General features: G+C 37.3%; 3 protein-coding genes, 1 non-coding gene and 3 pseudogenes across 7 annotated transcripts; 4 read left to right on the top strand and 3 right to left on the bottom strand.

Annotated features, from left to right (window-relative positions):
• Positions 1-786: 786 nt before the first annotated feature.
• Positions 787-1,719, bottom strand: AC8.12 (annotated as a pseudogene). The gene is made up of 5 exons: positions 1,693-1,719; positions 1,407-1,644; positions 1,258-1,360; positions 930-1,212; positions 787-879 (listed from the first exon to the last, which is right to left on the bottom strand). Coding segments are annotated over exons 1-5 (744 nt in total).
• A 671-nt stretch (positions 1,720-2,390) lies between these two features.
• Positions 2,391-4,072, top strand: AC8.10 (MULE transposase domain-containing protein; the record flags this gene model as incomplete). The annotated part of the gene is made up of 8 exons (NM_001373214.1): positions 2,391-2,443; positions 2,506-2,758; positions 2,802-3,011; positions 3,056-3,182; positions 3,225-3,504; positions 3,546-3,738; positions 3,794-3,904; positions 3,950-4,072. The coding sequence occupies 8 exons, from the start codon at positions 2,391-2,393 to the stop codon at positions 4,070-4,072; spliced, it is 1,350 nt and encodes a 449-aa protein (NP_001359778.1).
• A 31-nt stretch (positions 4,073-4,103) lies between these two features.
• Positions 4,104-4,199, bottom strand: mir-258.1. The gene has a single exon (NR_002410.2). It is a non-coding gene; the product is annotated as a pre-microRNA mir-258.1 (primary transcript).
• A 558-nt stretch (positions 4,200-4,757) lies between these two features.
• On the top strand, positions 4,758-5,501 carry AC8.11 (uncharacterized protein; the record flags this gene model as incomplete). Its single annotated transcript, NM_001392713.1, has 3 exons — positions 4,758-4,936; positions 4,983-5,207; positions 5,252-5,501. 3 exons carry the CDS (start codon positions 4,758-4,760, stop codon positions 5,499-5,501), a joined length of 654 nt encoding a protein of 217 aa, NP_001379538.1.
• Positions 5,502-7,790: 2,289 nt separating this feature from the next.
• Positions 7,791-8,693, top strand: AC8.9 (annotated as a pseudogene). Its single transcript has 3 exons — positions 7,791-7,984; positions 8,315-8,568; positions 8,615-8,693. Coding segments are annotated over exons 1-3 (527 nt in total).
• A 1,509-nt stretch (positions 8,694-10,202) lies between these two features.
• Positions 10,203-11,135, bottom strand: AC8.7 (annotated as a pseudogene). The gene is made up of 5 exons: positions 11,109-11,135; positions 10,823-11,060; positions 10,674-10,776; positions 10,346-10,628; positions 10,203-10,295 (listed from the first exon to the last, which is right to left on the bottom strand). Coding segments are annotated over exons 1-5 (744 nt in total).
• Positions 11,136-12,093: 958 nt separating this feature from the next.
• AC8.3 (MULE transposase domain-containing protein) lies at positions 12,094-13,488 on the top strand (the record flags this gene model as incomplete). The annotated part of the gene is made up of 7 exons (NM_001373213.1): positions 12,094-12,174; positions 12,218-12,427; positions 12,472-12,598; positions 12,641-12,920; positions 12,962-13,154; positions 13,210-13,320; positions 13,366-13,488. 7 exons carry the CDS (start codon positions 12,094-12,096, stop codon positions 13,486-13,488), a joined length of 1,125 nt encoding a protein of 374 aa, NP_001359777.1.
• Between the last annotated feature and the right edge of the window lie 11 nt (positions 13,489-13,499).

The raw sequence follows: 13,499 nt of genomic DNA, 5'->3' as shown, positions 1-13,499 counted from the left end.
CAAATGATCTTTGACTACCTGTACCAAATTTTTCAGAATTTTCTGATTTGCTCTATTAAAAACAATAATTTTTCAATGTTCCCATGCCTACAACCCATTTTTCTCCCAATTTTTTTAAAGTTATTCCACTTTATTCCACTTTTTTCTCAGATTTCGTGTCGACGGAAAACTCTGTAATTTAGAAATGGAGCAAGTCAAGTTAAACAAACAAACATAATTTTTAAAAAATCCAATTCATCTAGAAAACCCGTTACTATAAATGGGGAAAAACTAGGAAAGAAGGTATGACATGGAAATTGGACTACAACGAAAGAGGATGAAATTGTACCGGTGCTGTGTGAAAAATCTAACCGTAGGAAATTGGTAAAAAAAAGGCTAAACCGGTAAAGTGAGGCGGGATTTGGGAAATGAAGGCAAAAAGAAAAATCGAGAACAAGGTTGAAAAATTAACAACAAAAAAAAACAGATTATCGATTAACTAGGCTAAGAGAAATCAACAGTTACAACAGCATTTTTTCGAAAATTTACAACAAATAGAATAAACATTCAAACCTATCGAATAGAGAACAGATCAACAAACACAGGGTATGTAAAACTGCGCCTCGAATCCGTATTTTTACAGCGAATTGTTAGATGTCCGTTTCGAGCTGTCTTCCTTATGCGACGGATGGTGAGTGTCTGCGGCTCTCGTCTATTTCCGGCAAAAAATCCTCTTCCCGGTTCTACGGCAAAATCTATTGGAGCAATAGTAGTGAATGGTACATCAAATCGGCTGCTGTTGATAATTTTCAGAGCGATCTGGCATGTTTCACCGGAAAAGTAGAGTTCACGTGGATTGTTGGAGGAGGACATGGGCTGTAGAATGGATGAGGTGGAAGTCTGAAAAATATTCAAAATAAGTTTCTTGATTGTTCTATTCATTTTCTCACGGTTCCATATTGCTTTCCTCAGACTCATAAGACGAATCGTTTTCGGAGTATTTTTGTGAGCTTGATCCAAAACCCTCCAACCTGCTGACATCACGCGCGGTTAGATCGTTCGTCGGATGCTTTATAACTCTGGACCGAATCAACGTATCCGGACAACCTCGTCGAGTCAGATCTCGTAGTTGCTGCTGACTGACAACGATACCGTCTTTTGATGTTGCAGAAAACGCCTCATGAACCGCGTTGTTTGGCATATATAGTTGACAGAGCATACGAGCCATCAGAGCTGAAATTAGAAACTTTTTTACATAAAGCATGAAAAAGAACTCACGTTTCAATCTTTCCACTTTATTCAAATCGATTATTGGCCTGACGTATTGTGTAGAATTGATAACGCTGTACCGAGCATAAAGTGATTTATTGAAAAGAATAATCTGAAAAAGTAATGTGGAAAAGTTGAAGAAATAAAAAACAATTTACCTCTTTTTTGACAGTTTCCTTATGTACTTCTGTGTAGCGGCCACGTTTTCGAGATTCTCCAAAAACAGTGATACCCTTGTAGTCGCCGAGGTAGGGTTTCTGTCCTGGAATTTTTCGAACCCACACGTGAAAATCTTCGAATTGCAGTTGGCCGTTGTGGGGGACGCGAACATTCAAAACGCCTTAATTTTTCAGAATGTCAAGCTCTTCGTCTCCAATAGATGGAACGTCGCGAAACCTGAAGACCAAAAATTATGACAAAAACAATATTGGCGATATTACTCACTGTTTTGTGCTGATGAGAACCTCCCATTCAGAAGTGCTCAGCCATTTGTGCTTCATGTTCGATCACTTGTGCTGAAAAATGATTATAAAAAGCTTAAAGAAACAAAAGAAACGAAGGAAAATCGATCTTGTTAGAAAAAAACAGATATTTGCCTATGCTGACAACGGTAGTTTCTACACAAACAGGAGAGGAATAGTCAAAGTTACGCGAGTAAATGACGTTAATAATGTCTAAATAAATTATACAGCGTAGAAAACCATAAATTTCAAAAAAAAACGAAAAAAACGAAAGAAAATCGATTTTCTTGCCCTAAAAGTAGTGCGCGTAGGATGAGGTGCAAATTCTGCACTTGCGCCGTATGTGACGCGCAATCACACACACCACTCTTTCTTTCACTGTTGAGATCTTCAGGCCAAGAAATTCGATTTTCCTTCCTTTCTTCCGTTTCTTTTTCTGAAATTCATAGTTTTCTGCACTGTAGAATTTATTTAGACATTATTAACGTCATTTACTCACGTAACTTTGACTATTCCACCCCTCTTTGTGCAGAAATTCACATTGGCAGCATAGGCAAATATATGTTTTTTTGCTAACAAGATCGATTTTCCTTCGTTTCTTCCGTTTTTTTAAGCTTTTTATAATCATTTATTCCTTTCATAATGTTTCAATATTTTCAGAACAACACGTCTCTTTGCGTGATGAAGCCGAGAACAAAGTGGTGGTGTGGAATTGATTGGGAAACAAACATCACGCAAGCAACGCAATTTTTTTAAATCGAAAAATTGGCTGATCTGTAACATATTTGTTTTTCAGTTGGCAGGAAGTTGACCAGATTGCAGTAAAACAATTACGCGAGTTGAAATCAAAGAGAACACTCAATGTGAAATTGAATGGAGAAGAACATCCAAATGTTCCGTACGATTTTCACGTGTGGACAAAATCCGAAAAAGACGAAAACGGGAAAACCAAAAGAACACAGCCATTGATGAAACCTGTTTCAGTCTTCGGAGAACAAATGCACACAATTCACTGTGTTGAGCTGGAGAACGGCACAGTCAAAAAACAGGTATGTGGAAAATCATGAGCTTTGAAAAGTAAGCATTTTTCAGTGTCTGCGCTTTCGAGAGTACGTCTATGTCAACTACTTCAGCATAAGCGACACTTACGAAGTGCCGGAGTGCAATGAAGATGTCTACAGACCACTCAATAGCCAAGTCGCTGTCAAGAAATTTCTGAAAGAAGAAGCTATTCCACATAGAACGTTAGAAGGAGTTCGTCAGGTGATGGAAGAGCGCGGACATCACATTTCCACAAAACAGGTGGGAATTAGCATCTTCTAAATGAATAATAATGAGTTTTACAGATTCAAAACGCTGCACGAAGCGTTCGAGACGCGGTCGTCGGAAACACTGGCCCACATCTTTCTACAACCGAAGACATGTTGAAGGCGTTGCAATCGCAAAACCCGGATCGTGTCAAATATTGGATCGGTAGAGAATGATTAGGAAATCAAATTCATAATTCATTTTCAGATGCAAAACAACAACTCCACTTCAACATTTTCACGCTCTTCCCTGACGCTTTGAAACTATTCGTTCACGGATGTCCTACTGTAACCCAGCATGAGAGATGGCAAAGAAAAGTGGAGAGATGGAGCTTGTTGGATAAGCAGGAAAGGAAAAAGAAAATCTCGGAAGTTCTCAAAAAACATCCGGACGGAATGATTTTTGCTTCTCGAATAATGGTAGATACAACGTTTCAATTGGGTGATTTCTACGTCACATTTGTAAATGGGGAATGTCCACGATTCAGGTGGGTATGGCCTGGGTTTTTTGTATGTCTTTTTTTTTCAGAACAGCTCGATCATTGAAAGCAAGGATGCTTCCGCTTGGATTTTTTATTCATACTACAAAAGAGAGACCAAATCATAAGGAATTCGCCGAGTTGTTGCGGTCCGAATTGAATCTCGTGCAAGTAGCTGGAGAACCCAGAAAAATTCCATGTGTTGTAATTGACGGAGAAGCAGCACTGGGTGAATACGCGAAGGTATGTTTAAAAAGAAGCGTTTAAAAAATTGGGTTAAGTAAAAATTATCTTCCAGGCGGTAGATTCACCATGTGTACGCTGTGATCGACACATTTTGACACTTATTTCGCACAATTGTGGACAAAACGCCTCACGTGGCGCTCAAGCTTTGCTGTTTGGAAAGAAGGTAAGAAACTTTTGAAATCTAACGAATAATATTTTTTGCCTTTAGGTCGGTGGAACGTTTCGAGCCGGGCTTCTGGGATCATTTTCAATGGAAGAATTTGAAGAAAAACTGAAAAAGTGTGAGAAACGCATGGCGGCTCCGGTTTTTGAATGGACAAAGGCGAATTAATTGATGCTCTTCAAATCGGCTACGACATTTGCAAAACTTCGTGCAGGCTTCCTTCTACAGTATTCGACCACAAATTCGAGCGAAAACTTCAACAAATATGTAAAAGGATTCCTCTCAAAACCATTGCCTGCGGATCGACTATTGGATAAAGTTGTTAAAATTTGCCAGGGTCTGTCGATCGATCATAGATTATGAAATTCAATTTCAATTTTTCAGATGCGATCAATCAGTGTTGGTATGCAGCATTAGACAAATCTCAAACTGTTAAGATGCCAGCGATTCCATGCGACCCGTCCTTCAAGAAGCGAGTCAACGCTTTCAGAGCGATTGGTTTGGGTAGTTGCGAGCTACTTGCAATGGATATTCCGCTGAAAGTTGCAAAGAGTATTAATCGAAAAGTAATCCAGCTCTAAATGTCTCAATTGCAGTTCTACATCTCAGCGAGTGCCACAATCACGACTCTCCCGCCGGATTGCATATCCTCGAAGATTCAGATGATCAATACAAAATAGATGTTGGTTATGGAGAAGAGCACGTATTTGTTCACTTTGATGCTGAAAAAGAAAGTCTGCTCTGTTCCGATTGTGGAAGTACACTGCCGGCATACATTTGTTCACATTTGTTAGTTCCAGATACTCATCAGTCTTATTTTAAACGCTTTTGCAGAATTTATTGTCTGACTGAGATGAATGCTGTTCGACGAATTTTGTTTTGGAATTTTATGATGATATCGAAAAAGGGAAATCGTGCCATTTCAAAGAAAGAACCGAAGCCTCCATCTACAAGCGGCCTGAAACTTTGTGACAGGAGAGGTGGCAGAGGATCCGCCAATAATGACGTACGCCTCTATGCAGAATATTCTGAGTAGGTTTAGAATTTTATAAACATACCTGCCAATTTACTATTTCAGCCCCAGTTACTTTCAAGACACGACTAATAACGCTGATGATGTGATTTCCGAGGACGAGGCAGAGGTTCCAGCTGGATCTACATCTTCACGTGGTTCTACCTTTTCAAAAAGGAGATCGGAAGCTATGAGCGAGGAGTCGGAAAAGTCGGAAAATAGCTCCCTCTCGTATAAAAAAGTGCAGAATAAACCCGAACAGTCGCATGGTCGTCGTCCAAAGCGTAAAATGTAAACATTTTGCTATAAATAATATCATAACCACTAAATTTTAGAAATACGAGATCACAAAAACGATTTTCGCCGTCACCGTCTCCTGTCCGTCCAAGAAAATCGATGATTCTGCAACCGCTTCTAAAAAATTCTCCTGTTTCGACACAAATTGAAGTTTGTGATTCAAAGATGTCCAGTGACGACGAGGATGAATACACACGCAATATGGATGGTGGCGAGCAGTATGATTCTACAGTTTCCACTGATAGCGAAACCAGAGATCCTGTTGAGATTGACTCGGATTCGGAATGAGCCAAAGTGCCAGTAATAAAATAACGTTATTGTCTATTTTTTTGTTTCTTCAATTTCACTGATATATTTCCATTCTTGTTTTCCTTGTTTTTTTTTCACTTGTTTTCTAATATTTTGTTTGTTGAGTTCCACTAATTTTAGTCCCAATTGTTTGCTAGTTAATCGATAATCTGTTTTTTTTTGTTGTTAATTTTTCAACCTTGTTCTTGATTTTTCTTTTTGCCTCCATTTCCCAAATCCCGCCTCACTTTACCGGTTTAGCCTTTTTTTTTTACCAATTTCCTACGGTTAGATTTTTCACACAGCACCGGTACAATTTCATCCTCTTTCGTTGTAGTCCAATTTCCATGTCATACCTTCTTTCCTAGTTTTTTCCCCATTTATAGTAACGGGTTTTCTAGATGAATTGGATTTTTAAAAAATTATGTTTGTTTGTTTAACTTGACTTGCTCCATTTCTAAATTACAGAGTTTTCCGTCGACACGAAATCTGAGAAAAAAGTGGAATAAAGTGGAATAACTTTAAAAAAATTGGGAGAAAAATGGGTTGTAGGCATGGGAACATTGAAAAATTATTGTTTTTAATAGAGCAAATCAGAAAATTCTGAAAAATTTGGTACAGGTAGTCAAAGATCATTTGAAGGTAGTCAAAGAGCATTTATACATCAGATCTTATCTCCATTTTTTGGGAAATTTAGGAAGTGAGAAAGAGCGCGACTTTCTTAGACATCAAAAAAGTAAAATGTTATTGACAAATCTGATTTTTCAGCGAAAAAAACTGAAAATTCTGAAAAATTAGATAAAGGTAGTCAATGAGCCGAAAGGTAGTCAATGATCTAAGGTAGTCAATGAGCAAAGGTAGTCAATGAGCCGAAAGGTAGTCAAAGATCTAAGGTAGTCAAAGAGCAAAAGGTAGTCAAAGAGCCGAAAGGTAGTCAAAGATCTAAGGTAGTCAAAGAGCAAAAGGTAGTCAAAGAGCCGAAAGGTAGTCAAAGATCTAAGGTAGTCAAAGAGCAAAAGCGCGAATTTTAATATTCTTCAAAATTTTTAAATTTCTTCAAAAAAAAAACCTGAATTTATTTTGAATTCCCGCGCAAGTGAGTTTTGCGTTTTCCAGCTTTTTCCGGTTGTTTTAAATTTAAAAAAAAAACAAGAAAAAAACCATTCTGTATTGCCGGAAAGCGCAAAAATAATTTTTTTTTTGCAAAACTGAAAAATCATTTTAAAAATTTTGGAAAAATTCTATGAATTTTTTTAAACACTCTGTCGTTTAGAGCAAAAAAAAACTCACTAAAAATTGAATTTTTCAGAACATGAAAAATGGATAATTTTTAGGCTAAATTAAAAATAATGCCCTTTGAAAAATTAAAGGTGGTGTAATCGAATTTTGTTATTGCTTTATCAGACTCGAAAATTGTCTGAAAACACCGAATTTCATAATGAAACTTTTTGAAAACTTATCAAAAAACAGTTATGACGGCTCAAAAAATGGCCTAAAATTAGTTAAAATTGGAAAATTGACCAACTTGTCAAGCGGCTGGAAACTAACTTTTTTGAAATTACCGTCAAATTTTGAGTAAACAATGTAATTATCTTGCGTTTTCGACTGGCCAGTATTTTTAACGAAATTTAAAAAATTCGATTACACCACCTTTCATTTTTCAAAGGGCATTATTTTTTGTGTGCGGCAAATCTCAATATTTGCCGAGCACGGCAAATTCGGCAAATTTGCCGTGCTTAACAAACTCGGAAAAATTATATATTTTTTTTGGAGCACCAAAACTACTGAATTCTCAACACACCTCTGGTTTCTGAACAAGTTCCGTGTAGTGTGTCTGCTTAAACATCAAAATAAAATAACTCAATTTGTTGTCATTTTACTAAATTTTTGGCAAAAAAATCAACAGTTTTAGTCAAAATTGTACTGTCAAATTTTTGACGTGTGCGGCAAATTTTGAAATTTGCCGAGCTCGGCAAATTCGGCAAATCTACTTTTTTGAAATTTGCCGTGCTCGGCAAATCGGCAAATTTGCCGCACACCCCTGATAGGTATTTTTTTGAATAAAACGTTCTGAAAAATTCTATTTTAAAAAAAATTTGAGACAGTTCGTTCGGCAGTCTCCATAAAATTCCAGACAAATTGTGAATTTATGGATTTATTGGTTTTTGCAAAATTTCAAAAAAAAAACGACCGACGCTACTCCTCCTTTAAAATCCAGAAAAAAAGAAAAATTACTAAATTTTTCGAAAAACATTGTTTTTTTCCAGATTCTAAAAGTGAACCGAGACAATGAATCGTCGAAATTCAAACGACACATCGGAAATCGACGTCTTTTGTGGCACGGATCAGGAAAAATGAATTTCGCCGGAATTTTGGGTCAAGGACTTCGAATTGCGCCACCGGAGGCTCCAGTTTCTGGATATATGTTCGGAAAGGGCGTCTATTTTGCTGATATGTTCAGCAAAAGTTTCTTCTATTGCAGGGTAAGAGTTGGAGAAAAATTGGGAGCAAATTTGCATGAAAATCGAGAAAAAATAAAATTTGTTTTTTTTTTCATTGAAAAATCGATGATTTCCATTAAAAATCGAAAATTTCAATTTAAAAAAAATCGATAATTTCTATCAAAAAATCTGTAATTTCTATCAAAAATCGATAATTTTCAATCAAAAATCAATAATTTCCATTAAAAATCGATACTTTTCATTAAAAGTCAATAATTTAAATGAAAAATCGAAATTTTTGATCAAAAATAGACAAGTTCAATTTTAAAAAATCAATAATTTCAATCAAAAAATCGATATTTTCAATTTCAGGCCAACGCCAAAGAAGAAGCATATCTTCTGCTCTGTGACGTGGCACTCGGCAACGTGCAACAGTTGATGGCTTCGAAGAATGTTTCGAGACAAACTCTGCCAGCAGGCTTCCAGTCTGTGCAGGGAGTAGGCCGCCAATGTCCACGAGAAATTGGAAGTTACAAGAATCCGGATGGTTATACCGTTCCACTGGGCCTCACTTACATGCAACTTCAAGGAAAACAGAATGTCGATTATCACTTGCTTTATAATGAGTAAGCGCTTCTGGAAAAATTAATGCTAAAAATCAAATTTTTCCAGATTCATTGTGTATGATGTCGATCAAATTCAGCTCAAGTATCTCGTCCGTGTCAAAATGCACCATGCTCGTCATCTTTAACAATTCAATCTTATTGCCTGTCTCGCCCCCCACCCCCAATACCTCGTGCCTTTAGCTGATATTCTATTTGATCCGCCCACAAAATGGTTAATTTATTATTTTTTTTTCATTGAAAATTGAACAAAAGTGAGAAAAATTCTATTTATTTAATACAAATTTCTCGATTTTTCGGGTTTTTTCGTCTGAAAATTCACATTTTTCACGGAATTTTTGAATTTTCGGCAGGTTTTAGAGATTTAGATTAAAATATCAATTTTAGTTCAAAATTTGGGTTTATAGGAAATTTTGGCAAACACTCTTTGACTACCTTCTCTTTGACTACCTTTGCTCTTTGACTACCTTTTGCTCTTTGACTACCTTAGATCTTTGACTACCTTTCGGATCTTTGACTACCTTTTGCTCTTTGACTACCTTTGCTCATTGACTACCTTTCGGATCATTGACTACCTTTTGCTCATTGACTACCCTTCGGCTCATTGACTACCTTTGCTCATTGACTACCTTAGATCATTGACTACCTTTCGGCTCATTGACTACCTTCAGTTGCTCATTGACTACCTTTATCTAATTTTTCAGAATTTTCAGTTTTTTTCGCTGAAAAATCAGATTTGTCAATAACATTTTACTTTTTTGATGTCTAAGAAAGTCGCGCTCTTTCTCACTTCCTAAATTTCCCAAAAAATGGAGATAAGATCTGATGTATAAATGCTCTTTGACTACCTTCAAATGATCTTTGACTACCTGTACCAAATTTTTCAGAATTTTCTGATTTGCTCTATTAAAAACAATAATTTTTCAATGTTCCCATGCCTACAACCCATTTTTCTCCCAATTTTTTTAAAGTTATTCCACTTTATTCCACTTTTTTCTCAGATTTCGTGTCGACGGAAAACTCTGTAATTTAGAAATGGAGCAAGTCAAGTTAAACAAACAAACATAATTTTTAAAAAATCCAATTCATCTAGAAAACCCGTTACTATAAATGGGGAAAAACTAGGAAAGAAGGTATGACATGGAAATTGGACTACAACGAAAGAGGATGAAATTGTACCGGTGCTGTGTGAAAAATCTAACCGTAGGAAATTGGTAAAAAAAAGGCTAAACCGGTAAAGTGAGGCGGGATTTGGGAAATGAAGGCAAAAAGAAAAATCGAGAACAAGGTTGAAAAATTAACAACAAAAAAAAACAGATTATCGATTAACTAGGCTAAGAGAAATCAACAGTTACAACAGCATTTTTTCGAAAATTTACAACAAATAGAATAAACATTCAAACCTATCGAATAGAGAACAGATCAACAAACACAGGGTATGTAAAACTGCGCCTCGAATCCGTATTTTTACAGCGAATTGTTAGATGTCCGTTTCGAGCTGTCTTCCTTATGCGACGGATGGTGAGTGTCTGCGGCTCTCGTCTATTTCCGGCAAAAAATCCTCTTCCCGGTTCTACGGCAAAATCTATTGGAGCAATAGTAGTGAATGGTACATCAAATCGGCTGCTGTTGATAATTTTCAGAGCGATCTGGCATGTTTCACCGGAAAAGTAGAGTTCACGTGGATTGTTGGAGGAGGACATGGGCTGTAGAATGGATGAGGTGGAAGTCTGAAAAATATTCAAAATAAGTTTCTTGATTGTTCTATTCATTTTCTCACGGTTCCATATTGCTTTCCTCAGACTCATAAGACGAATCGTTTTCGGAGTATTTTTGTGAGCTTGATCCAAAACCCTCCAACCTGCTGACATCACGCGCGGTTAGATCGTTCGTCGGATGCTTTATAACTCTGGACCGAATCAACGTATCCGGACAACCTCGTCGAGTCAGATCTCGTAGTTGCTGCTGACTGACAACGATACCGTCTTTTGATGTTGCAGAAAACGCCTCATGAACCGCGTTGTTTGGCATATATAGTTGACAGAGCATACGAGCCATCAGAGCTGAAATTAGAAACTTTTTTACATAAAGCATGAAAAAGAACTCACGTTTCAATCTTTCCACTTTATTCAAATCGATTATTGGCCTGACGTATTGTGTAGAATTGATAACGCTGTACCGAGCATAAAGTGATTTATTGAAAAGAATAATCTGAAAAAGTAATGTGGAAAAGTTGAAGAAATAAAAAACAATTTACCTCTTTTTTGACAGTTTCCTTATGTACTTCTGTGTAGCGGCCACGTTTTCGAGATTCTCCAAAAACAGTGATACCCTTGTAGTCGCCGAGGTAGGGTTTCTGTCCTGGAATTTTTCGAACCCACACGTGAAAATCTTCGAATTGCAGTTGGCCGTTGTGGGGGACGCGAACATTCAAAACGCCTTAATTTTTCAGAATGTCAAGCTCTTCGTCTCCAATAGATGGAACGTCGCGAAACCTGAAGACCAAAAATTATGACAAAAACAATATTGGCGATATTACTCACTGTTTTGTGCTGATGAGAACCTCCCATTCAGAAGTGCTCAGCCATTTGTGCTTCATGTTCGATCACTTGTGCTGAAAAATGATTATAAAAAGCTTAAAGAAACAAAAGAAACGAAGGAAAATCGATCTTGTTAGAAAAAAACAGATATTTGCCTATGCTGACAACGGTAGTTTCTACACAAACAGGAGAGGAATAGTCAAAGTTACGCGAGTAAATGACGTTAATAATGTCTAAATAAATTATACAGCGTAGAAAACCATAAATTTCAAAAAAAAACGAAAAAAACGAAAGAAAATCGATTTTCTTGCCCTAAAAGTAGTGCGCGTAGGATGAGGTGCAAATTCTGCACTTGCGCCGTATGTGACGCGCAATCACACACACCACTCTTTCTTTCACTGTTGAGATCTTCAGGCCAAGAAATTCGATTTTCCTTCCTTTCTTCCGTTTCTTTTTCTGAAATTCATAGTTTTCTGCACTGTAGAATTTATTTAGACATTATTAACGTCATTTACTCACGTAACTTTGACTATTCCACCCCTCTTTGTGCAGAAATTCACATTGGCAGCATAGGCAAATATATGTTTTTTTGCTAACAAGATCGATTTTCCTTCGTTTCTTCCGTTTTTTTAAGCTTTTTATAATCATTTATTCCTTTCATAATGTTTCAATATTTTCAGAACAACACGTCTCTTTGCGTGATGAAGCCGAGAACAAAGTGGTGGTGTGGAATTGATTGGGAAACAAACATCACGCAAGCAACGCAATTTTTTTAAATCGAAAAATTGGCTGATCTGTAACATATTTGTTTTTCAGTTGGCAGGAAGTTGACCAGATTGCAGTAAAACAATTACGCGAGTTGAAATCAAAGAGAACACTCAATGTGAAATTGAATGGAGAAGAACATCCAAATGTTCCGTACGATTTTCACGTGTGGACAAAATCCGAAAAAGACGAAAACGGGAAAACCAAAAGAACACAGCCATTGATGAAACCTGTTTCAGTCTTCGGAGAACAAATGCACACAATTCACTGTGTTGAGCTGGAGAACGGCACAGTCAAAAAACAGGTATGTGGAAAATCATGAGCTTTGAAAAGTAAGCATTTTTCAGTGTCTGCGCTTTCGAGAGTACGTCTATGTCAACTACTTCAGCATAAGCGACACTTACGAAGTGCCGGAGTGCAATGAAGATGTCTACAGACCACTCAATAGCCAAGTCGCTGTCAAGAAATTTCTGAAAGAAGAAGCTATTCCACATAGAACGTTAGAAGGAGTTCGTCAGGTGATGGAAGAGCGCGGACATCACATTTCCACAAAACAGGTGGGAATTAGCATCTTCTAAATGAATAATAATGAGTTTTACAGATTCAAAACGCTGCACGAAGCGTTCGAGACGCGGTCGTCGGAAACACTGGCCCACATCTTTCTACAACCGAAGACATGTTGAAGGCGTTGCAATCGCAAAACCCGGATCGTGTCAAATATTGGATCGGTAGAGAATGATTAGGAAATCAAATTCATAATTCATTTTCAGATGCAAAACAACAACTCCACTTCAACATTTTCACGCTCTTCCCTGACGCTTTGAAACTATTCGTTCACGGATGTCCTACTGTAACCCAGCATGAGAGATGGCAAAGAAAAGTGGAGAGATGGAGCTTGTTGGATAAGCAGGAAAGGAAAAAGAAAATCTCGGAAGTTCTCAAAAAACATCCGGACGGAATGATTTTTGCTTCTCGAATAATGGTAGATACAACGTTTCAATTGGGTGATTTCTACGTCACATTTGTAAATGGGGAATGTCCACGATTCAGGTGGGTATGGCCTGGGTTTTTTGTATGTCTTTTTTTTTCAGAACAGCTCGATCATTGAAAGCAAGGATGCTTCCGCTTGGATTTTTTATTCATACTACAAAAGAGAGACCAAATCATAAGGAATTCGCCGAGTTGTTGCGGTCCGAATTGAATCTCGTGCAAGTAGCTGGAGAACCCAGAAAAATTCCATGTGTTGTAATTGACGGAGAAGCAGCACTGGGTGAATACGCGAAGGTATGTTTAAAAAGAAGCGTTTAAAAAATTGGGTTAAGTAAAAATTATCTTCCAGGCGGTAGATTCACCATGTGTACGCTGTGATCGACACATTTTGACACTTATTTCGCACAATTGTGGACAAAACGCCTCACGTGGCGCTCAAGCTTTGCTGTTTGGAAAGAAGGTAAGAAACTTTTGAAATCTAACGAATAATATTTTTTGCCTTTAGGTCGGTGGAACGTTTCGAGCCGGGCTTCTGGGATCATTTTCAATGGAAGAATTTGAAGAAAAACTGAAAAAGTGTGAGAAACGCATGGCGGCTCCGGTTTTTGAATGGACAAAGGCGAATTAATTGATGCTCTT

The sequence above is a fragment of the Caenorhabditis elegans genome, chromosome X (assembly GCF_000002985.6).
Source record: "Caenorhabditis elegans chromosome X".
Taxonomy (NCBI): Eukaryota; Metazoa; Nematoda; class Chromadorea; order Rhabditida; family Rhabditidae; genus Caenorhabditis; species Caenorhabditis elegans.
The sequence above is the reverse complement of the archived record's forward strand: the minus strand, read 5'-3'. Positions and strand labels throughout refer to the sequence as shown.